The sequence below is a fragment of the Myxocyprinus asiaticus genome, chromosome 36 (assembly GCF_019703515.2).
Source record: "Myxocyprinus asiaticus isolate MX2 ecotype Aquarium Trade chromosome 36, UBuf_Myxa_2, whole genome shotgun sequence".
Classification (NCBI taxonomy): domain Eukaryota; kingdom Metazoa; phylum Chordata; class Actinopteri; order Cypriniformes; family Catostomidae; genus Myxocyprinus; species Myxocyprinus asiaticus.
In genome coordinates, this window is record NC_059379.1 from 2496755 (window position 1) to 2520360 (window position 23606).

General features: G+C 36.5%; 3 protein-coding genes across 3 annotated transcripts; all 3 read left to right on the plus strand.

Annotated features, from left to right (window-relative positions):
- The first annotated feature begins 3631 nt into the window (after positions 1–3631).
- On the plus strand, positions 3632–7949 carry LOC127426694 (dual specificity protein phosphatase 13-like). The gene is made up of 3 exons (XM_051673655.1): positions 3632–3756; positions 3953–4170; positions 5850–7949. The coding sequence occupies exons 1-3, from the start codon at positions 3632–3634 to the stop codon at positions 6059–6061; spliced, it is 555 nt and encodes a 184-aa protein (XP_051529615.1). The 3' UTR covers positions 6062–7949.
- Positions 7950–11908: 3959 nt separating this feature from the next.
- On the plus strand, positions 11909–14111 carry LOC127426787 (dual specificity phosphatase 29-like). Its single transcript, XM_051673823.1, has 3 exons — positions 11909–11920; positions 13621–13750; positions 13915–14111. Exons 1-3 carry the CDS (start codon positions 11909–11911, stop codon positions 14109–14111), a joined length of 339 nt encoding a protein of 112 aa, XP_051529783.1.
- Positions 14112–14717: 606 nt separating this feature from the next.
- LOC127426788 (dual specificity phosphatase 29-like) lies at positions 14718–17165 on the plus strand. Its single transcript, XM_051673824.1, has 3 exons — positions 14718–14842; positions 16255–16472; positions 16954–17165. Exons 1-3 carry the CDS (start codon positions 14718–14720, stop codon positions 17163–17165), a joined length of 555 nt encoding a protein of 184 aa, XP_051529784.1.
- Positions 17166–23606: the final 6441 nt, after the last annotated feature.

Here is a 23606-nt window from a genome sequence, read left to right on the forward strand (position 1 = left end):
TCCATATAATATATATAAAAATATAATATAATATCTGTCTGTCTGTCTTTCCTATCTATCTATCAATCTATCTTTCTGTCTGTCTGTCTGTCTATCTATCTGTCTGTCTGTCTGTCTTTCCTATCTATGTATCTATCAATCTATCTGTCTGTCTGTCTGTCTGTCTTTTCTATCTATCTATCTATCTATCTATCTATCTATCTATCTATCTATCTATCTATCTATCTATCTATCTATCTATCTGTCTGTCTGTCTGTCTGTTTTTTCTGTCTATCTATCTATCTATCTATCTATCTATCTATCTATCTATCTATCTATCTATCTTCTGTCTGTCTGTCTGTCTTTTCTGTCTATCTATCTATCTATCTATCTATCTATCTATCTATCTATCTATCTATCTATCTATCTATCTATCTATCTGTCTGTCTTTTCTATCTATCTATCTATCTATCTATCTGTCTGTCTGTCTTTTCTATCTATCTATCTATCTATCTATCTGTCTGTCTGTCTTTTCTATCTATCTATCTATCTATCTATCTATCTATCTATCTATCTATCTATCTATCTATCTATCTGTCTGTCTATCTATCTATCTATCTATCTATCTATCTATCTATCTATCTATCTATCTATCTATCTGTCTGTCTGTCTATCTGTCTGTCTGTCTGTCTGTCTTTTCTATCTATCTATCTATCTATCTATCTATCTATCTATCTATCTATCTATCTGTCTGTCTGTCTTTTCTATCTATCTATCTATCTATCTATCTATCTATCTATCTATCTATCTATCTATCTATCTATCTATCTGTCTGTCTGTCTGTCTTTTCTATCTATCTATCTATCTATCTATCTATCTATCTATCTATCTATCTATCTATCTATCTGTCTGTCTGTCTGTCTGTCTGTCTTTTCTATCTATCTATCTATCTATCTATCTATCTATCTATCTATCTATCTATCTATCTATCTATCTATCTGTCTGTCTGTCTTTTCTATCTATCTATCTATCTATCTATCTATCTATCTATCTATCTATCTATCTATCTATCTGTCTGTCTGTCTGTCTGTCTTTTCTATCTATCTATCTATCTATCTATCTATCTATCTATCTGTCTGTCTGTCTGTCTGTCTTTTCTATCTATCTATCTATCTATCTATCTATCTATCTATCTATCTATCTATCTATCTATCTATCTATCTATCTGTCTGTCTATCTGTCTGTCTGTCTGTCTGTCTTTTCTATCTATCTATCTATCTATCTATCTATCTATCTATCTATCTATCTGTCTGTCTGTCTTTTCTATCCATCTATCTATCTATCTATCTATCTATCTATCTATCTATCTATCTATCTATCTATCTATCTTCTGTCTGTCTGTATGTCTTTTCTATCTATCTATCTATCTATCTATCTATCTATCTATCTATCTATCTATCTATCTATCTATCTGTCTGTCTATCTGTCTGTCTGTATGTCTTTTCTATCTATCTATCTATCTATCTATCTATCTATCTATCTATCTATCTATCTATCTATCTATCTATCTATCTGTCTGTCTGTCTGTCTGTCTGTCTTTTCTATCTATCTATCTATCTATCTATCTATCTATCTATCTATCTATCTATCTATCTGTCTGTCTGTCTGTCTGTCTTTTCTATCTATCTATCTATCTATCTATCTATCTATCTATCTATCTATCTATCTATCTATCTGTCTGTCTTTTCTGTCTATCTATCTATCTATCTATCTATCTATCTATCTATATATCTATCTATCTTCTGTCTGTCTGTATGTCTTTTCTATCTATCTATCTATCTATCCATCTATCTATCTATCTATCTATCTATCTATCTATCTATCTATCTATCTATCTATCTATCTTCTGTCTGTCTGTATGTCTTTTCTATCTATCTATCTATCTATCTATCTATCTATCTATCTATCTATCTATCTATCTATCTATCTTCTGTCTATCTGTCTGTCTGTATGTCTTTTCTATCTATCTATCTATCTATCTATCTATCTATCTATCTATCTATCTATCTGTCTGTCTGTCTGTCTGTCTGTCTTTTCTATCTATCTATCTATCTATCTATCTATCTATCTATCTATCTATCTATCTATCTATCTGTCTGATCTATCTGTCTGTCTGTCTGTCTTTTCTATCTATCTATCTATCTATCTATCTATCTATCTATCTATCTATCTGTCTGTCTTTTCTGTCTATCTATCTATCTATCTATCTATCTATCTATCTATCTATCTATCTATCTATTTTCTGTCTGTCTGTCATCTATCTATCTATCTGTCCGTCCGTAAAAAGAATAAGTGGCATTATAATTTGCACTTAAAAATTATGTTAACAAGACAGTACAAGAACAAATAATTGTAAAATATTTTGTTTATTTATTGTATTATTATAATTATTTTTGCAAAAAATAATAATAATAAAAAAAGCACAAATCTCCATTTTTGGGGTCATTTTAAGGTGGTACATTATGCTGTGTTTAAATGTTCAATTATACACATACACACATACACATTATTATTTTACTATTTTTGGAAAAGTGATTGTGTTCTTTAGTGCAGCCCACTTTTAGGAACACAATGTTTAAGAGAGATATTCCCACTGACTTTAACACTCAGCAGCTCACATCAGATAATCAGGTTAATCTCACATTAGCAGGTCATTACTGGAGTCAGTGGCGGTTTTAATCACCACGCAAACCACACAATTGCGTGGGGCCCCGGACGTCGGGGGTGGGGGGGTGGGGGGCTGCCACGGTAGGAAAGTTCCACAAAAACTGCTTGAGGAGTGACATGTTGTTCACGTTAAAAGCCGCCGGGTCGGGACTGGTCAGTTTTTCAAGTTGGGTTTGGCCTTGTAATTTATGAAAAAATATATAGGCCGTCCGAACTTGTTTCGGCCACGCACTCTGACTCACAGATACGCGCGAACGGATGAGTTAGGGGCTGTTCACATCGAATGTGTTCTTGCGTGCGTCTGCTCTATTTTTCCATTGTTTTCCTGTGTAAACACGTGCTGGACAAACTTCCTTGATTGCTGCACCACGTCTCGCTGTTTCTTCAGTGTCTCAAGCAGGACCGGCACATTTTTAGACACTATGTCAAGTTAATAAGAGCTTCAGGTTTCAAAAACGCATTCTGCTTCATTCGTTGCGCTGTGTCTATATATTGCTTTTTTTTTAATCACTGTTTTGTGGAAAAACTGGAAAACATGCATTAATTATCTTTAACTAGATTTTTATTTCATAAAATGTTTTTAATATACTTGGCTACAGCAGTTGATAGGATGAATTTAAAATTATGATTTAAAATACATTTTATGTCATTTTTAAGCAAATATTTTCTAAATGGGGCCCCGGGTTGGTTGGTTGCTTGGGGCCTCAGAAATCGTAAACTCGCCCTGGACTGGAATGTGTGAGTGTGCATACAGTATACAGTGCATACAGTGTATGCAGTGTACATCATGTCTCTGTGTGTAAGAATATCTGCACGCTAGGGCACTAAATAGGGTAACTGTCCAGAGAAACAGCTGTTGTGACAGATCAGTCATAGAACAACCAGTCAGGACTGGCGTATCACTATAAACACAAGGAGAGAAACGATGGCTAGTAAAAACTGCAGGAAAGAGTATCTGTCAGTGAAGGATCTTGAGAGAGTTTTGGACTCATGCAAGTTAAATCTGCACCAAATCGATGAAGTTTGGCCAAACCTGTACATCAGCAATGTGTGAGTATAATCTGTCTGACAACCAATCTGCTGTTCTGTTTTACTCCTAAATCAATACATATTATGACAACACAGCCTGTATTTTATATAGACTTTTAAATGGGATTGCTTAATGCCAATAAAAATTAAAATCTCTTTACAGCTTTTCTCATTTATAATCAGTTTGTGATGGTGTAACTGTTATTGTTCTCACCAGAGGAATAGCACAGAACAGAAGCGTGCTGCAGAAACTCGGTATCACTCATATTCTGAATGCCGCTCACTCCAAGAGAGGAAGCATTGGGGACCAAAACTACTACGGTACCAGCTTTGTTTACTGCGGTATACCCGCCGAAGACTCCACACACTTTGATTTGGATGTTTACTTTAAACCAGCAGCCGATTTCATTCATAAAGCCCTGAACACTCCTGATGGTAAGACACAAACACATGACATTCACACAGATGCAATGCACGTCGTTCATATCAGTAAACAGCTTGTGCAATACAGACTGAAAAAGCTGCTTAAAGTCAATATGAAATCAAAAAGCCCACTTGTCATAATTCAACCAATACCTGGTGGATAAAGTCCAAGATGAAAACTGGACTGATGGAAAAGGCATTTTCAATGTTTTTGAAATAAAATGGCCTACTTCTTTGTCTCGGTAAGGCTAATTTTATAGCTAAGACTTTATGTATCCTAAATAAATGTAATAATAATAAATTACATTACTATTTAATAATTAATTAATTAAATAATATTTACATATACAGTATATATCTCTTTAATATTAAAGAATATTATTAAATTAATAATAAATATGATAATTAATAATATGTATCAATTATTCATTATTCATTATTAATATTCATTATTATTTATTAATTATTATCTTAATTATTATTAATCAATTATTTAATATCTTTTGTCAAAATTACAGCTTAATTTGCAATGACAACCAACAAAAATATTCTGCTATTATTTCTCTTGATTTTTCTTTGTTTTGTCTCATATTTCATCTCAAGCATGCTCTTCACTGACACTTTTGTCCACTTGGTTATCAAGTACACTAACTTTTGACAATACTTTATTAGGGGTTAAGTTGTTTGCCATATCAACCTGTAGCTCAAGACTGGTTGCCCATAAAAGCTAAGCAGGGTTGAGCCTGGTCAGTACCTGGATGGGAGACCTCCTGGGAAAACTAAGGTTGCTGCTGGAAGAGGTATTAGGGAGACCAGCAGGGGGTGCTCACCATGCGGTCTGTGTGGGTCCTAATGCCCCAGTATAGTGATGTTAAACCGAGGTTCTGACTCTCAGTGGTCATTAAAAATCTCAGGACACTTCTTGTAAAGAATAGGGGTGTAACCCTGGTGTCCTGGCCAAATTGGCCCTTCTCAATCATGGCCTCCTAATAATCCCCATCCATTAATTGGCTCTATAACTCTACTCTCTCCTCTCCGCCAATAGCTGGTGTGTGGTGAGTGTACTGGTGCACTATGTCTGCTGTTGCATCATCCAGGTGGATGCTGCACACTGGTGGTGTTTGAGGAGAGTCCCTGTTCACTGTGTGAAGCACTTTGATTGTAGTGTCAGAAAAGCGCTATATAAATGTAACGTTCATTCTTTTGATGTGCTGGAAATGACGCCACAACTGTGGGACAAAATTAATAACAATAACTTTCTTACAATATATATTGAAATGTTTTATGTTTATTTCACTCTTTGTTTAGACAGTCATAATACTCTGAAAATTGATTTTAATAGTTTAATATTGAAAGTTTGGGTCTGAAGACTAAAATAGTCTAATCAAGACATGAAAGACATTTGAAAAGGACCAAAAAATAAATGATGAAGGCCTGGTGAAAAGTTTCTAATTCAATTTTAATGAGACCTACACATACCAAAAAGAAAAAAAAATTGAAATCTGTTCCTTTTAATAAACTACAACCCCTGGGACATGAAAGTGCCCGAAGTTGAAGAAATACCTTCTACTATTTTAGTACACAGTGCACTGCACAGTATTCACTAAGTAGTAAGCTAGTATTCCATTCCAAACACAGCTAGTGTTTGTAATAAGATTGTTTGCTGATGCTCATCTTCCTTTCCTACTAAGGAAAAGTTCTGGTGCATTGTATCATGGGAATGAGTCGTTCCTCGTCACTGGTTTTGGCGTATCTGATGCTGTATCACGACATACCTCTACACATGGCCATCCGGCGTGTCATCCAGAAACGAGCCATCTACCCCAACAGGAACTTCCTGGCTCTGCTGTTAGATCTGGACCTACAGAGGAAGAAGAAACACAGAACATGTGTCCTGCTGTAAACAGCTAAGAACAAACGCAGGTGGATCAAATGATGAATATTAAACGGCTGCTTTAAATGATGAACGGTGATAAGGATGCTGGAATACTAAGAGTCGACTCAAGATATTGGGAAGAGACAGGATGCTTCCTGAATCCGTGGACAACACATGAAAGACGGCAATCAGTCACAGCAGAAATACTGATGATTTTCCAGCTGGAAAGACCACACAGCAAAAAACAAAACAAAAAAAAACAACAAATGTAATCAGTATTTTTGTCTTGTTTTCCAGTATAAATATCTTAACATCCTTAAAACAAGATTTACTTGAGAAGCAAAAATTGTGTAAAATAATAAGATTTACTTTCTGATAATATATCTTGAATTAAGTTTATTTATTAAGCCTTTTTTGTTTGTTTGTTTGTTTTTTATGAAAAAGGAAAAGAGTTATAAAGTTTTAAAACTGTATGTAAGTTAGCATCTGAAGTAAATATATCTTGTTTGAAATATCTAAAGGATGTTTAGACATTTTTACTGGAAAACAACACAAAAATACTGATTTCATTAATCATTTTTGCAGTGTAATTATGCCTGCAGAAATTTCCATGCTGGTTCAGGCTGATTTAAATTGATTAGCTGGTCAACCTAGCTGAACAACAAGTACTGCTGGTTAAGCTAGTTAAGCCGCCTGGTTAGCATCATAGCATCATCCAGACACAATGTTGGTCTTTTAAACATGGTGCATTATAAATACTGTGAATTCTGACCACTGTAAAAGATATAAAAAAGCACATCATACACAAACACACATATTCAAGCACTTTTACAGAGCTTAGATGATCCAGAAACATATTTAGAGAAAGATTTAAGACCGAAAAATACATCTATAATAAAGAATATTGCATAAATGCACTCACACTTATACACATAAACAACACTCTACCTCTCATGTAATGTACAGTACAGCTAACACTGGACCAAAACACTACAAACTCATGCAGACATACAGTACATTAGAGTATTTTGACACTTAAGATTTTTTAACACTGAATAAAATGTGTGAATGTCATTACATTAAATAGGAAAATATCAAAGCAAGTGTCTCAAATGCTGCTCAGGCTTTTCTCAGAACAAACTTCACTCTTATGAGCCAAGGCGATTGTTAATGGATGTATGAAGTCTGTTCCAGAAAGTGTCCAAATTCTTCTTTGTCTTCATTTTTAACACTATATCTACTGTTTTATCATTTCATCATTTTTGTGGAATTTTTGCTTAAAAAGTGTGCTTGTGCTACCTTTACTTTTTTCAAATAAATGACCCTTTTTTTTCATATTTTGTTATCTAATGCAATGACATTTAGACGGTTTTAAGTACAGTCTGGCTTAAAGGAATATTCCGGGTTCAACACGAGTAAAGCTCAAATCAACATCATTTGTGGCATAATGCTTAATATCACCAAAAAATAATTTCAACTCATGCCTCATTTTTCTGTAAAAAAAAAAAACAAAAAGCAAAAATCGAGTTTTCAGTGAGGCACTTACAATGGAAGTCAATGGGGTACATTTTTGGAGGGTTTAAAGGCAGAAATGTGATGCTTATAATTTTATAAAAGCACTTACATTAATTCTTCTATTAAACATGTGTATTATTTGATCTTAAAAGTTGTTTAAATCATTATTTTTATGGTTGTTATAGGGTTTTAGAGATAAAGGTGTTATGAGGTCATGGCAGTAAAGTTGTAAAATTGGATTGGTAAAATTTATCACAGTAAAATCATGTTAAAACGCAAATTATTTATGTCTTGTGCCTATACTTTTGAAACAGTGAGTATTTTCACATTTTGTCCCGATTGACTTCCATTGTCAGTAGTGGTTCTAGCTTGTATGGCGCCCTGGGGGGGGGGTGATTGTAAATGAGAGCACCCCGAACTTTGATGGGCGAGGAGATGCCACCCCGTGCCTCGTGCGCCCCACCCCACAAGATGCCACCCTGTCGCCCATGCCTAAATCCGCCATTGTGACCACTGTCACATTGATTTTTGCTTTTTTTTTTATTTTTTTAAAGAAAACGAGGGATGGAGTCTAAATACATTTTTGTGGTAATCAACATTATGACACAAATGCTGTCAATTGAGCTTCACTTGTATTGAACCCGGAATATTCCTTTAAGTGTCCAAATACTTTTTATACTCTATATGGCATATGCTGTACATTAAATGATTTATGATGAGTTTAAAAATGTAAAATAAATAGTAGAAACCGATGTTGCGAGTTGTTTTAAATGAGTGTTTCATGCCGAATAATTATTTTTGTCTGGTCTTAATTTGCACAGTTAATCAGTTCATCTGGTTGCCAAGAAAAAAATCTTGTCTTCTCAAAATAACTTGCTCCACCTTTGAAATGACTTTCCTTTTTCGTCTGACGTCACCAATGTCTCTCTCACTTTTCAGCCCATCCCCTCCAAACATATATATTCATTAGATACCACTTTTTATATCCCTACAGGTTATTTTTCTCCTCTTGCTGAATATCCTGTTTCACTTGGATATAAGTAAAATGCAAAATCAATACTTTTAGGGCTCTGAAAATTTCCCTGTAAATTGTATGTGTTGTTTGGAACAAACAGTAATTATTGTGAACATTATGTTTGGATTAAATAAAAAGTTTATGTAAAATCTAAGCAGTCATCCAACAAAACAAATGAACTTGCAGTGTTGAGAGTGAAGTGTAGACTTCGACACTCCAGCTAAAAGGTTTATCAAGAGTAGAGAGAGGTGATATATTTTTATCTTGCCTTCGGACAACACGTCGTACAAACACACAGGCGCAAAAACCATATATGCAAGGTATGCAATGCATAGGGGCACCATGTAAAGGGGGGCGCCAGCGGCTCAGGTGGTGCAATCAGCCTCCTCGACCCCTCAAACATCCTTCACCCACCCCCCAATGCTTATAATCGGCCTCCTCGACCCCTCCAACATCATTCCAACCCCCCCAATGCTTATAATTGGCATCCTTGACCCCTCAAACATCAACCCCCCCCCCACGCTTATAATGGATGACCTCCCTGCCCCCCCACCCCGCTGACCCCCACTCGCCTGACAGATACATGGGGCACGAATTTTAGTTTTGCATACCTGCTCGGAAATTTGTATTTGCGCCTCTGCACACACACACACACACACACACACACACACACACTGATGAGATGTTCCTCAACACACACCATGAGTCTGTTTGCCGAACCAGTTGTTTTCATTGTGCTTAAAATGTGTTTTAGATTTATTCAAATACAAGAGCTATATTGTAATTATTATGTTTATATTGGTGGTATGTGCATTGGTTAGACTGAAATGGGAACTAAAATTTGATATGCAGTGTGTAAAAAGAGTAACTTGATCACTAGTGTGTTTGATTGTTACTCATGTGGGCTGTTGTATAGTGTCATTTAATACTGTTAATTAATGTGTTGCTAAGGTGTTCTACTGAGTATACAGTATTTTTTAGCCTGATCTCATGTAAATTACATGACTGTGGCGACATTTTTACTAAATGATATTACGTGGTTCATTACACGTATCGTGGCAGTTTAAAGGTGGAAAGCAATAACTGTAAATGTTCTTACAAACAGATGAGGTTTTTAAAGTTAATGTTCTATCGAGTTTTAAACTAGAGGTCGACCGATAGTGGATTTTTGCCAATAACTAAGGTGGTGGGAAAGGCCGATAACCAATTAATCGGCCAATAGTGTTTAAAATTGATGTATAGAATGTCAAAAACATTTCTTATTCTTTCCTTACTATGATGGGCACAGACAAAGAGTCCTAAATAAACAAAATACCAGATGCAGTTTATTGTTCAACCAAAATCCCCAAATTAACCAGACGAAAATGAAGATTTGGTGCATAACGCTAGACTTTTAAGCATAAACAAGCCCGAAACACACCAGGGACTCTTATTTTGAAATGACGAAATGATGAAAAGACTATTGGCAACATTCGGCATAGATTTTTGCAGATAACGATAGTTCCAAAAAGCAACTATCGGCACCTTCAGGAGCTTGACAGAGGGGTCCTTGGCGATGCAGTCATTGGTGTAGAGGGAGAAGAGTAGTGGGGAGAGCACACATCCCTGGGGGTCACCAGTGCTGATTGTACAGGTGCTAGAAGTGAGTTTCCCCAGTCTCACAAGCTGCTGCCTGTCCGTCAGAAAGCTGGTAATCCACTGACAGATAGACATGGGAACAGAGAGTTGGTGTAATTTATTCTGGATTATAGCTGGGATGATGGTGTTGAAAGCCGAACTGAAGTCCACAAAAAGGATCCTTGTATATGTCCCTGGTCTGTCCAGATGTTGCAGGATATGATGCAATCCTATGCTGACTGCATCATCCACAGACCTGTTTGCTCAATAAGCAAATTGAAGGGGTTCTAGAAAGGGTCCAGTGGTGTTCTTCAGGTGGGCCAACACCAGTCTCTCAAATGATTTCATGACCACAGACGTCAGGACGACAGGTCTGTAGTCATTAAGTCCTGTGATTTTTGGTTTCTTTAGGACAGGAATAATGATTGAGCGTTTGAAGCAGCATGGGACTTTACACTGCTCCAGTGATCTATTGAAGATCTGTGTGAAGATGGGGGCCAGCTGGTTAGCACAGGATTGAAGACACGCTGGTGAGACGCCATCTGGACCTGAAGTTTTCCTCGTCTTTTGTTTCCGAAAGACGTGGCTCACATCATCTTCACAGATCTTAAGTACAGGTTGAGTAGCAGGAGGGGGTAGGAGGGGGGTTGCAGGAGGTGTTGGTGTTTGTGTGAAGTGAAGGTCAGAGTGGGTGTGGGGTGTGAGATTGGGCCTTTCAAATCTACAGTAGAACACATTCAGGTCGTCAGCCAGTTGTTGGTTCCCTACAGGGTTGGGGTAGGAGTCCTGTAATTTGTGAATTGTTTCATGCCACTCCACACTGATGCAGGGTCGTTAGCTGAAAACTTGTTTTTCAGCTTCTCAGAGTATCTTCTTTTAGCCACTCTGATTTTCCTGTTAGGTGTGTTCCTGGCCTGATTGTACAAGACTTTATCCCCACCGCTGTAAGCATCCTCTTTGGCCTGACGAAGCTGCCTGAGCTCTGCTGTAAACCACAGTTTGTATAAGTCCTATTAGGAATGCACATATCCTCACAGAAACTGATATATGATGTCACAGTATCTGTGAGCTCATCCAGGTCTGTGGCTGCAGCCTCAAAAACACTCCAATCCGTGCAATCGAAGCAGGCTTGTAGTTCCCGCTCTGCTTCATTGGTCCATCTCTTTACAGTCCTTACTACTGGCTTGGTTGATTTTAATTTCTGCCTGTAGGTTGGAAGAAGATGAACCAGACAGTGATCAGAGAGTCCCAAAGCTGCTCTAGGGACAGAGCGATATGCAACCTTTTATTGTTGTGTAACAATGATTCAGTATGTTCCTGTCTCTGGTGGGGCATGTGATGTGCTGTTTGTATTTGGGCAGTTCACATGTGAGATTTGCATTAAGACCGTAATCAGAGCTACCTGGTCTTAAAGAATTACGTTACTATACCTATATATTTGCAAAATGATTTTTACTTGGCTCATTGTGCGTATCGCGACAGTTTCCTGGTTTTGACATTTCACATTCTTGCCAATTCAGTTGAATCGAAATGTTTACTCAATTTACTCAAAAGTACTCAATTATTGAGTAGAAAAAAGATACGCTGTCAACGTACTACAAAGTTGGCAAAATTATTCCAAATTATAGGGATGCACCGAAATGAACATTTTTGGCTGATACAATACCGATTTTAACAAAACACTATAGGCCGATACTGATATTTTGCATCTTTATTATGCTTTAAAAATGTCCAAAGAGGTAAAAGCGATTTTATTGTATTATATTCGACATGCTTTATTTTTTCGGATTTCGTTTATTTTGGGAATTTCTTTCGATTCCAAACAGAAAAATTATTATAAAAGTAATGCAACGCAATAAATTTACGTAATTAATTATAAATAAACAATCCGTTTTTCATATTGGCGTTTTCATGCTTAAAAACCGGTGGTTGATATTGGCGGTTTATATTGATGGTTATAGCCGATGGTTTTAATTTGGTCAATAATTGGTCGATACATCAGTGCATCCCTACAGATAATATTTTAATAATTCCTTTTAGCTTTACATCAATAACAATATAAAAGCTAATTATTTAAATTGTCTTTGTATAATGTCACACTTTAAATATTTCTGTCTTTACACAAAAATATATAGCGACCTTTATATATTTTGGGAGTGGGTCCTTTGCAAGATGGTTATCATATTTGGGGGTCCTTGGTATCAAAGAGTTTGAAAACCCCTGACATAATCAACTACATTTACAAGCTTGTTCGAGTGTGATCAGAGGTGCAAAAAACATATAGGCAAGGTATGCAATGCATAGGGGTGCGATGTAAAGGGGGGTGCCAGCAGCTCACTAAAGGGGGTACAATCGGCCTCCTTGACCCCTCCAATATCACCAAATACATGGGGCGCAAAATTTTGTTTCGCATACCCGCTCGGAATTGGGTAGTTGCGCCCCTGAGTGTGATCAAATTGCACAATAGCTCGACTGATAGAGCGTTGCACTTGTGTTGTAACCTGTGACCCGGGGTACGAGTCCTGAAGAGCACGCAAGTCAACGCCTGAGCTGAAAGTGTCATAGAAGCACCACAAAATGATGCGGTTGTGTTTTCCATCTCACATTTGCTTTTTTCCGACATTATCGGTTTAGGTATAGGTTTAAGGTTTAGGGTAGGGAGGTCGGTTTCATTGATTTAAACTCAATAGACCATTAATCTTAAAAACCTCATTGACATTGAACATTGAACTCGCTTTTAGCGCCACACAGTGGACATTTCACCTCAGAACTGCCGCGATATGTGCAACGAACCATGTAATATCCTTCAGCAAAAATGTCACCACAGTCACATAATTGTCATGTTTCTGGAAACAGCATCATGCTGTGTTTGAGTGTGTGCTGTGATTGGATGTTTTTTAGGTACGCAAGACAAACATATGCTACAATCTTTGAACATCACACACATGCTAAACACAACACAGGGAAAATTCTATGTATACACGGGAGCGAGTTATTAAAGAGAAACTAAAATCTGGGGCCTGGGTAGCTCAACAAGTAAAGGTGCTGACTACCACACCTGGAGTCGCAAGTTCAAATCCAGGGAGTGCTGAGTGACTCCAGACAGGCTTCCTAAGCAACCAATTGGCCCGGTTGCTAGGGCGGGTAGAGTCACATGGGGTAACCTCCTCATGGTTGCTATAATGTGGTTCTCACTCTCGGTGGGGCGTGTGGTGAGTTGTGCGTGGATGCCGCGGAGAATAGCGTGAAGCCTCCACACGCGCTACGTCTCCGTGGTAACGCGCTCAACAAGTCACGTGATAAAATGCACGGATTGATGGTTTCAGACGCAGAGTCAACTGAGATTCATCCTCCGCCACCCGGATTGAGGTGAGTCACTATGCCACCACAAGGACTTAGGGAGCATTGGGAATTGGGCATTCCAAATTAGGGAGAAAAGGGCAGAAAAAAAAGAGACACTAAAATCACATATCACAGCATGGAGGCATTTTACGTGCCCTCATTTGACATGAACCCCTTCTTCTACTCCGCTGCCAAATTTATTAAGAATGCCATGAGCACCCTTGGAGGTGAGAAGAGGAAACACATTATGTTTTAAGCATGCAAAAATGTTGAACACAATATGCAGTAATTATATTTTGCATCTATTTATAGGATCCATTTTATATTTTCATTATTCTGCAAGTAAGGTACATTGCAGTAGGTAAGGTGTTTATATCGTGTTTCTCTGCAGGTAAGGTGCTTGTGCACTGTGTTATGGGTTTGAGTCACTCATCAACACTGATGTTGGCGTATTTGATGATTCATGAAGACATGACACTGGTGGAGGCCATTAAAGCAGTTGCTGAACACAGAAATATCTGTCCAAACTTTGGATTCATGGAACAGAGAATTTATATTAATTCAAATCAGATACAGAAATGCAACTAGAAACATTTGCTGTGACATACATTTATTTGTTGTTTGTAAATGGCTTTATCATGTTGATGACTCGGAAGAACATATAAAATCTATAACAGAAACAGGACTCATTTTAAAAATTACAAGTATGTTGTTTCTTTGTAATGTGTCGTGTTAGCATGAATACATTATTTTACTTTTTAAACATAACATATGATCGCATACCAAAACACACAATAACAACAGACTTATTTAACCTGCATTTTGATCTCAATGAACCTGATTCAAACATCACCTCAAAGATCTGTCTCGATTCTTTCGAGGATTCTCAGCTGTCTGTCTGTTTCTATGAGTGATTCTGATCTATATTTACCATACTGACACACAGAATCCAAAATAGAGACACTTACACCTCCAGAGACATTCACACTGCACACAACACCAGCTGATCTGGCAGGAAAATCAACTACACATCACGTAAGTTTATTCAGAATAGAAAAGAAATAAAAGGAGTTTTATTACTCAACTTTTCTACAAGCAGCTTTAACAAACAGTGTAATGAGATGCAGAAATGTACTCATCTAACAAAGCCCAGGCTTGTGTAAGTAATGGTATATTCTGTATGACGTTTAAAGAATGAGCAGAGAGGAAGTTGTATATGAGACTCCGCCCATCTGTGACCTTATGACACTCCTGCTAAGGAACCGACGGGCCTCCGGCCCCTATAATGAGGTCTGGCCCGACATCTACATCAGTGATGCGTACGTATTATACTGCATGAACTACATTGAACATCTTTCATGTGTGAATCATTGGGGGGGGGGGGGGGGGTCATTATTAAAGTAAAATGAGTTTAATCTTCAAATAAAAAAAATAAAAAAGGATCAAAATTATTTTCACACAATAAATATCTAAATGGTTTATGTTGATTTCACTCTTTATTTAGACGATCATAGTTTTAAACATGTAATAATTTGTATTTTTAGAATGGATTTTCATAGTTTAATATTGAAAGTCTGGGTCTAAAGGCTAAAAATGTCAAATCTAGACATAAAAGACATTTGAAAAATAAATGAGGGCCAGGTAAAAAGTTTCCAATGCAGTTTTAAAGAGACCTTCATATATAACTAAAATGTACATCTGTTCATTTTGATGAAAATTAACCCCTGGGACAAGAAAATGGCAGAAGTTAAAGAAACACCCGACCACGTTTGTGTGAAAATATTAAATTCACCAAAATAACGTCACTCAGTCTCGGTTTGGTGCTGTACATTAGCACAATGAGTTGAGTGAGGTCACATAACACACTCAAAAATATCTCTTTGGCTGAACTTGATTCAGTCATGGACAGTGGTCCCACATGTTTGAAATGAGTTTTCTTAAATTAAATTTACCATGTAATTTCAACTTAAATACTTCAAGTAAAGGGAACCTAACTCAATCAAGTAAACCCAATGTCTCAAATGAAACTCTTCAAGTGATATGCTAGCTAAATATGCTAAATACATGCTGATGGGAAGCACTACTGAGTGCAACTTGGTCACTATGCTATGGTTAGCATTGCAATTGCTTAATGGATAAAGCAGTATGTACAATACTCAACATGTATTGATCCTCAACCTAGACTCAAGCACCACTCTTCACCATGATGGTAAGCCCAAAACTATATCATAACAGAAATTCTTCTAAATCGCAACATAACAAAACTTTAAACATTATCAAGTCTCCCGGTTTATATTCATCTTGCACAAAGTCACATAAAATTACAATTTATTTTATCATATACTCTCCTGGTTGAGTCCCATGCAAAACCATGCAGGAACTTTAAATCCTCAGCCCAGTTTCAGTTAACAATAATAATAATACAAAAAAAATTCCTGTTGTCCCAATGCAAATGGATTAAGTAAAGCTGACAAGACACTTTTTTTTAAAGTTGAATCAACTCAGTTAATTTAAGTTCCTTTGGTTACTTGAGTTTTTGGATAATATGAACAAGAAAAAAATTAGTAAAACTGACGATAATTTATTATTTAATTTTTTTGTGATACGCCAGTTCTTGGTCTACACTGCTATGATAACGGTGATTCTCAGAATCACATCTCTTAATTGTCATTGAACATCTTTTAAATGCATTGAGGATGTCAGCTCTTGAATACTCTACTAATTCTCTCAGTTCAACAGCAAGAGACAAAGCCCTGCTGCGGCAATTAGGAATATCACATGTCGTTAATGCTGCACATGGACCTGCTCATATCGACACTGGAGCTGATTTCTACTCTGACGTAGATGTACAGTATCATGGAGTTGAAGCACCAGACAACAGAGACTTTGACATCACACCTTTTTTCTACCCAACAGCCAGTTTTATTTATAAAGCTGTGACCCAGCAAGGTAAAACTTACAGTACTGCTTACTTCACAACTGAGAATGTATTAAATAGCTTGTGTATGCATTGCATTCTTAACGTTGCCACAAGGGGCACTATAGTGAGATGTGTGTGAACTGTCCACTTCTACGGCAAGTTTTCTCCTTCAAGTCAACCACCGTCATGGCGGAGCAACAGTTTGAAGAGAATATTGCTAAGAAAGAAAGTTAAAGTCAATATATTTATAACAACTTACCTGATTAATAACACATCTAGTTTAATGGCACAGACTTTTAAAGGAAACTCTACAGCCCCTTTGAGTACTGAGGTTTGTTGCTGCCTCAGAAATGCAAGAACGCATGTTATCCATGTTCAACCGCTGGCAATGCGTTGGCCAAGCGTTCGTACTTGCGTACGCATACTTGTGTAAAGTATGTTTCTGCTGGCCTAATACGTTTTGTCAGTGTTTTGATGGTATGACTGTCTGATGTTACATTTGTTTTTCAGAAGGGAAGGTTTTGGTTCACTGTGCCAGGGGAGTGAGTCGTTCAGCAACACTAGTTTTGGCGTACCTGATGATCTATGAAAGACTTACTGTCGCTGAGGCGATTGAAATTGTTTGCGTGCACCGGAACATTCTCCCCAACGCTGGTTTCCTTCAACAACTCCGTCAGCTGGACACCACCCTCACCCTACAGAGGAAAGATGAACAACTATAGGATATAACTGGCCTTTTATCATATAAATGATCAAATCATTTAACATATTTACCGCTCGCTTAAATGCAGCTTTACAGAAAATCATGCCATCAAAATCGACCCTTTGATAAGCTCCACCTTAAAAGTGTAACTGATTAATCCTATCTTAGCAACTGTTGCCATCCTTTTGCTTTTTTTTAATGAAAGTCTATGAGAGTCATGAGTGTTTGGGTAGTTTTAAGCAGAAGTTTATAGAACTTGCCGAGGATGCAAGTGGTATTTCCCCCCTATTTTTTAATCTTTAAATAAAATTTGAGAAATGCATGCTATGGATTAAAATATGTGACACCTAAATTTGCTCTGAGGTCATTTAAATAATAATGCCGGGATAATGCCAGGACTTTACAAGATTTAAGAATAACTTTTAAGCATTTTACTGTGAAATCAATGCAAAATTAACCAGATTTCGCTGCATTTGGAGACTGTAGATTGGTGGAATAAGTCAGTGTGCTTTAATAATTAATCATTATTATTATGGCAAACGTTGTTAATCAGAATAGAGCTTATTACTCTTTTTCAGGGGTCACCAAACGCCTCTCTTAGATTGCTCAAAGATAAATGTTTTCTGTAATTACTGTATGATGTAGTTGTGCATGATGGTTGTGACTAATGTGTAATCTGGTCCAAACAATTTTCTGAGAGATCAGGCAATAAAGTTTTTAATGATTATGAACTTATTCACTACTGTGGTGTTCAATTTGGTCTTGCTTTTGATGTATCTGTTGGCCCATACTAATGCTGTGAAGGGAGTGCAAGTGTGTGCTTTGGGGGTTCAGCCCTTGGTGCCATGCGTGTGTCTGACAGATGAGGAATAGTGGAGTGGTGGAGTGGTGGCATAGTGGGCTAAAGCACAGAACTGGTAAGCAGAAGGCTGCCGGTTTGATCCCCAAAGCCACCACCATTGTGTCCTTGAGCAAGACACTTAACTCCAGGTTGCTCCAGGGGGATTGTCCCTGTTATAAGTGCACTGTAAGTCACTTTGGAGAAAAGCGTCTGCCATATGCATTAATGTAAATGAATAGAGCTCTAAAAATAACCCAGAATTCAACACTCACCATCAGTCAGACCAAAGCAGTCGACTCTCAACTACTCTCGATCCAAACCTGAACTGAAGAACACAGAGAACTAGAGATACTGAAGACTAAACCAAATTCAGGAGACATCTGGTGAGTCAGACAGCAATACAACGACTTCTCAGGATCATAAAACATCAGTCAGTGGTTTAGTGATATGAAACGAGACATTGTTGTATATCCAGCCTGATGGAGCTCATCTGAATGTAACCCTTGGGGTTTTGTGTTCACCCTCTCAGACTGTTTTAAACCAATGATTTGTTGACGATGAGCTCTCAGAGAAAGTTTGTAATGAAGACAGAGGTTTCTGAAGTTAAAGAGGAATATGTCACATCAAACGGCTATGAACTTGAGAAACGCCTCAACCGCGGCAGTGTGGGCTACACACATGTCAATGAGGTCTGGCCCAACGTCTACACTGGAAACGAGTGAGTCCACTGCTACTGTCAATCTAAGGACCTGTTTCCAAACTTACAGTATCTGCTTTGCTGTCAATAGTTTACATAGGCAGCATTGAAAGGGAACCACATACGTGACCGATTTGAAATGCTACTTTACAATATTGAATGAATTATATTTATAATTGACATTTCTCTCACTTCCTCTGTCATCTTGGTTGGATTTTTTTCACTTGGTTTGTTGCAATGCATCATTAGATTGCCTTTTCCGTGTTGGACACATGCCATGCCTCCTTAGAATTTGGCCAAAAACAAGGTATCTCAGAAGGCAGCATAACAGCCTTGCAGCATCTTTGATGCCTTATAATGCTGCCTATGAAGGCAGCTCACTAGGGCCATATCCGTTTTCAGTTTCCTAACATTGTTTGCCAAAGTATGCAGTTCAGTAGAGGAAAACATCTTTCCAGTGTGAATGGCGTAATGTAGCAAAATCAATGCGTTTTCAACCGAAAGTGTATTAGGCCACATCCACACCAATTCATTTTCAGTTTCATAATAGCATTGATTCCTAAGGTAAGTAGTAATGCAGAGGCGAAGGAAAACGCTGTTTTAGGTTTTGTGTTTGAAAATGCATTAATTTTGCTACGTCTACGCCTCTCATCCCCACTAGAATGCCGTTTTCTTTCACCGAAAATGAAGCATTTCGAAAACGCTCTCTATTATCGCATACTTTGGAAAATGATGACGTTAGGAACCTGAAAACAGAGTTTTAAAATGAAAATGGGGTAACACTTATTAATAACCACAAGCGGTATAAAGTATTTGTAAAGCATCAGTTTATAGTCAATTGATCATTTATAAACTATTGTTCCTACATTAATAAGCTACATACAAATAGTTTGTTATTTGTTTATATTCACTGTAGTAAATTATTTATTTTTGTTTAATAAGTTCATTTATAGGCAGTTTGATTATGCTTTTTTTTTTTTTTTAAACATGAACAAGGCATGAATTCATGGTAAATAAAACAATTATATATGTAATTAACTGGATTTACATTTAAACGTAATCAATGCATTTGTTAATGTTTCAGTAACACCTACTAATAAAGCAATTATTACTTAATATATAGGTCGTAATAAAGCATTGACTAATTGCTAACTATGCATTTTGCATGATCTAATCTAAAGTGAAAACTGTATATGCCTAATTAAACATTTATTAATGATCCATTACTCTGAAAACTTGGCCCTGAAATAACCATCTTCACAAATGCTTAAAAAAACAAAAAATAAAAATAATAAACAGACACAACACAAAAGTACAGGAATAATAGTGAGGAAAAGCCACAGTTTATTAAAAGAGATCCTCAACTTTAGCATGTTCCATCCAATTAAAATTTATATGAGCAGACTTGTTCTCATTACTGCCAATTAAAATCATTGTTTAATTCAGTTTCACCAGTGGACCTACTACACATATTTAATTACATTTAATCCGATTCCAGAAGGAAAATCCAACAATCCTGCTACAGTCTGTGTGCGCATGCTCTGGAAACAGCCTGCACGTCACCATGGTCACGTGACAGTGAAAAAAAAAAAAAAAAGAAATAGGAATGAGCATGTAACATTATATTATTGACTTTAAATGATATTTTGCCAATTCAGTGCCTATTAAACTTCCCTTAAACGAGATGCTTGAATTTTTGCACCAGGAGTGGCATAAAGTCACCCAACAGTAATGTGAAAGACTGGTAGAGAGCATGCCAAGACACATGAAAGCTGTGGGTTACTCCACCAAATATTGATTTCCGAACTCTTCCTAAGTTAAAACATTAGTATTGTATTGTTTACAAATTTATATGAACTTGTTTTCTTTGCATTATTCAAGGTCTGAAAACACGGCATCATTTTTGTTATTTTGACCAGTTGTCATTTTCTGCAAATTAATGCTCTAAATGACAATATTTTTATGTGTAATTTGGGAGAAATGCTGTCAGTACTTAATAGAATAAAACAAAATGTTAATTTTACTCAAATACATGCCTATAAATAGTGAATCCAAATATATATATATATATACACACACATATAGTTGAAGTCAGAAGTTTACATACACTTAGGTTGAAGTCATTAAAACTCATTTTTAACCACTCCACATATTTAATATTAGCAAACTATAGTTTTGGCATGTCGTTTAGGACATCTACTTTGTGCACGACACGAGTAATTTTTCCAACAATTGTTTACAGACAGATTGTTTCACTTTGACTATATCACAATTCCAGGGGGTCAGAAGTTTACATACACTGAGTTAACAGTAAGCAGCATGGAAAATTCCAGAAAATTATGTCAAGCCTTTAGGATATTAGCCAATTAGCTTCTGATAGGAGGAGTACTGAATTGGAGGTATACCTGTGGATGTATTTTAAGGCCTACCTTCAAACTCAGTGCCTCTTTGCTTGACATCATGGGAAAATTGTGGACCTCCACAAGTCTGGTTCATCCTTGGGAGCAATTTCCAAACGCCTGAAAGTACCATGTTCATCTGTACAAACAATAGTACGCAAGTATAAACACCATGGGACCACATAGCCATCATACCGCTCAGGAAGGAGACTGTCTCCTAGAGATGAACATAGTTTGGTGCGAAAAGTGCAAATCAATCCCAGAACAACAGCAAAGGACCTTGTGAAGATGCTGGAGGAAACAGGTAGACAAGTATCTATATCCACAGTAAAACGAGTCCTATATTGACATAACCTGAAAGGCTGCTCAGCAAGGAAGAAGCCACTGCTCCAAAACTGCCATAAAAAAACAGACTACAGTTTGCACACACACACACACACACACATTATATATTTATATATACACACACACACATCTATATATATATATATATATATATATATATATATATATATATATATATATACAGTATGTATATGTATATATATATATGTATGTGTGTATATATACTGTATATATATATATATATATATGTGTGTGTGTGTGTATATATGTATATATATATATATATATATATATATATATATATATATAAAAAATTGCATATGATCATATATATATTCAGTATATCATTGCATATGATGTGTCTGTTTGCTGATAGTGGCATGCATCAGATGTGAAGGATACTTCTTTGCGGACATGTTAAGAAATCAAAACATCCTCTTCTGGCTGTGAAGTCGCAGTTGTTTTCTTACCTAAGCTCGATATGATTTGCAGATGCACATCGTGAAATTCTCTCAAAGCATTTGTAAACAATGTACTGTTTACCTCAGTTTGTGCTTGCTGTCAGTGTGTTTTTCCACATGAGAGACACCAGTACAGTCACACACCGACATCTTCCGGATATTTAGACAATAACAGACCACAAGCAGCCTGCCCGTTCCACAATCAATCAATCAATCAATCAATCAATCAATCAATCAATCAGTCACATTACTAGGTTCTTTCCTATACATTTCCACGTCACCAACATCTTAAAGTAATATTCTGGGTTCAATACAAGTTATGCTGAATCAGAAGTAATGTGGATCTTGATTACCGCAAAAACTTTAATCTGGGTTACAGTGAGTCACTTGCAATGGAAGTCAATGGGGTCAATCCGTAAACGTTAAAATACTCACTGTTTCAAAAGTCATCCACTGTTGGGCATCTTTGGAACGCTCTCGGGAGGCTATTTCCAGTCATGCCAGTGCAGCTTCTACATTTGACTTCCTTTCTACATCCGTTGGGCTTTCCAGTTTCTCCCATTCATTTGAATAGAAGTGGCCCGTCTCTGCTAAATAATCTCTGGACATACACAAAATGTGGGTTAATGTTATTTTAGTGTGATATAATTGCTCACTAATCTTTTCTGTGTAAAGTTACATCCAATTTTACAATCTTGTTGCCATGACCGGTTTAGGGCAAGTTACTCTAAAAAAGTACGTTATTAATTACTAACTACTAATTACATCTTCTACAGTGTAATTAGATTACTGTACTAATTACTCTGTCTGAAAAGTAATTGCATTATTACTAGTTACTTTCTAAAATCCCGATCAACCTCAACCAGATGAAAAACACAAGGATAGACATGAAAGTGTTCTTTTATTTCTTTCAAATAAATCATATAAAATCACATAAATTATTCTTAAACTGGCCAAAGAATTAAAAGGGCAGCGTTAAATTAATAAATACATTTAAATTCACTATTGTTTTATATAGAATTGTTCTATAGTCTATACAGTATTTAAAGCAATTACATCAGAAGTAATTAAATCACTGAAAAATTAAGAGTAATCCCTTACTTTAGTTTTTTCAAGGAAAAAGTAATGTAATTACAGTAAATAATTACTTAGTAATGCATTACACCCAACACTGGGCATGACGACACGCCGTTAAACCCATGGAGCTGTAAAATACCAGGTAAACCTTGTAATCTGGTAAACGCGTTAAAGGCGGTAAAATAACTGATTTTATTACACGTATTTAATGTTTACGTCTTGTGGCTATATTTTTGAAAAAGTGTGTTTTAATGTTTATGAACTGGCCCCATTCACTTCCATTGTAATTGCCTCACTGTAGCTAACCACGATTAAAATAATAATAATAATATTAATAATAAAAAATAAAAATAAACAAGGAACGAGTTGACATTATTTCCTGCTGGAATCAACATTATGTCACAACTGCTGTCGATAAGCTTAACTTGTGTTGAATCCAGAATATTTCTTTCATATACTGGATACAATTTTAAACTGCACTAACATCTAAAATGATAAACCAGCAATTTATAAAGAAACATTCCAGGTGTTTCTCTTAGTTTTTCCTTTCCTTAATTGAAATGTTTCACATAAAACATGTTCTACTGGCAATAATCTTTTAATTGGCAATTAATTTCTATTCAGGAAGTGACATCATTTC

Excerpts from the sequence above, each read along its gene's own strand:
- LOC127426694 (XM_051673655.1), top strand. The coding sequence starts at position 3,632 with ATGGCTAGTAAAAACTGCAGGAAAGAGTATCTGTCAGTGAAGGATCTT. Across the intron at positions 3,757-3,952 it reads AACCTGTACATCAGCAATGT|AGGAATAGCACAGAACAGAA; the intron begins GTGAGTATAATC and ends TGTTCTCACCAG. Across the intron at positions 4,171-5,849 it reads AGCCCTGAACACTCCTGATG|GAAAAGTTCTGGTGCATTGT; the intron begins GTAAGACACAAA and ends TTTCCTACTAAG.
- LOC127426787 (XM_051673823.1), top strand. Across the intron at positions 13,751-13,914 it reads TGCCATGAGCACCCTTGGAG|GTAAGGTGCTTGTGCACTGT; the intron begins GTGAGAAGAGGA and ends GTTTCTCTGCAG.
- LOC127426788 (XM_051673824.1), top strand. The coding sequence starts at position 14,718 with ATGAGCAGAGAGGAAGTTGTATATGAGACTCCGCCCATCTGTGACCTT. Across the intron at positions 14,843-16,254 it reads GACATCTACATCAGTGATGC|TTCAACAGCAAGAGACAAAG; the intron begins GTACGTATTATA and ends TAATTCTCTCAG. Across the intron at positions 16,473-16,953 it reads TAAAGCTGTGACCCAGCAAG|AAGGGAAGGTTTTGGTTCAC; the intron begins GTAAAACTTACA and ends TTTGTTTTTCAG.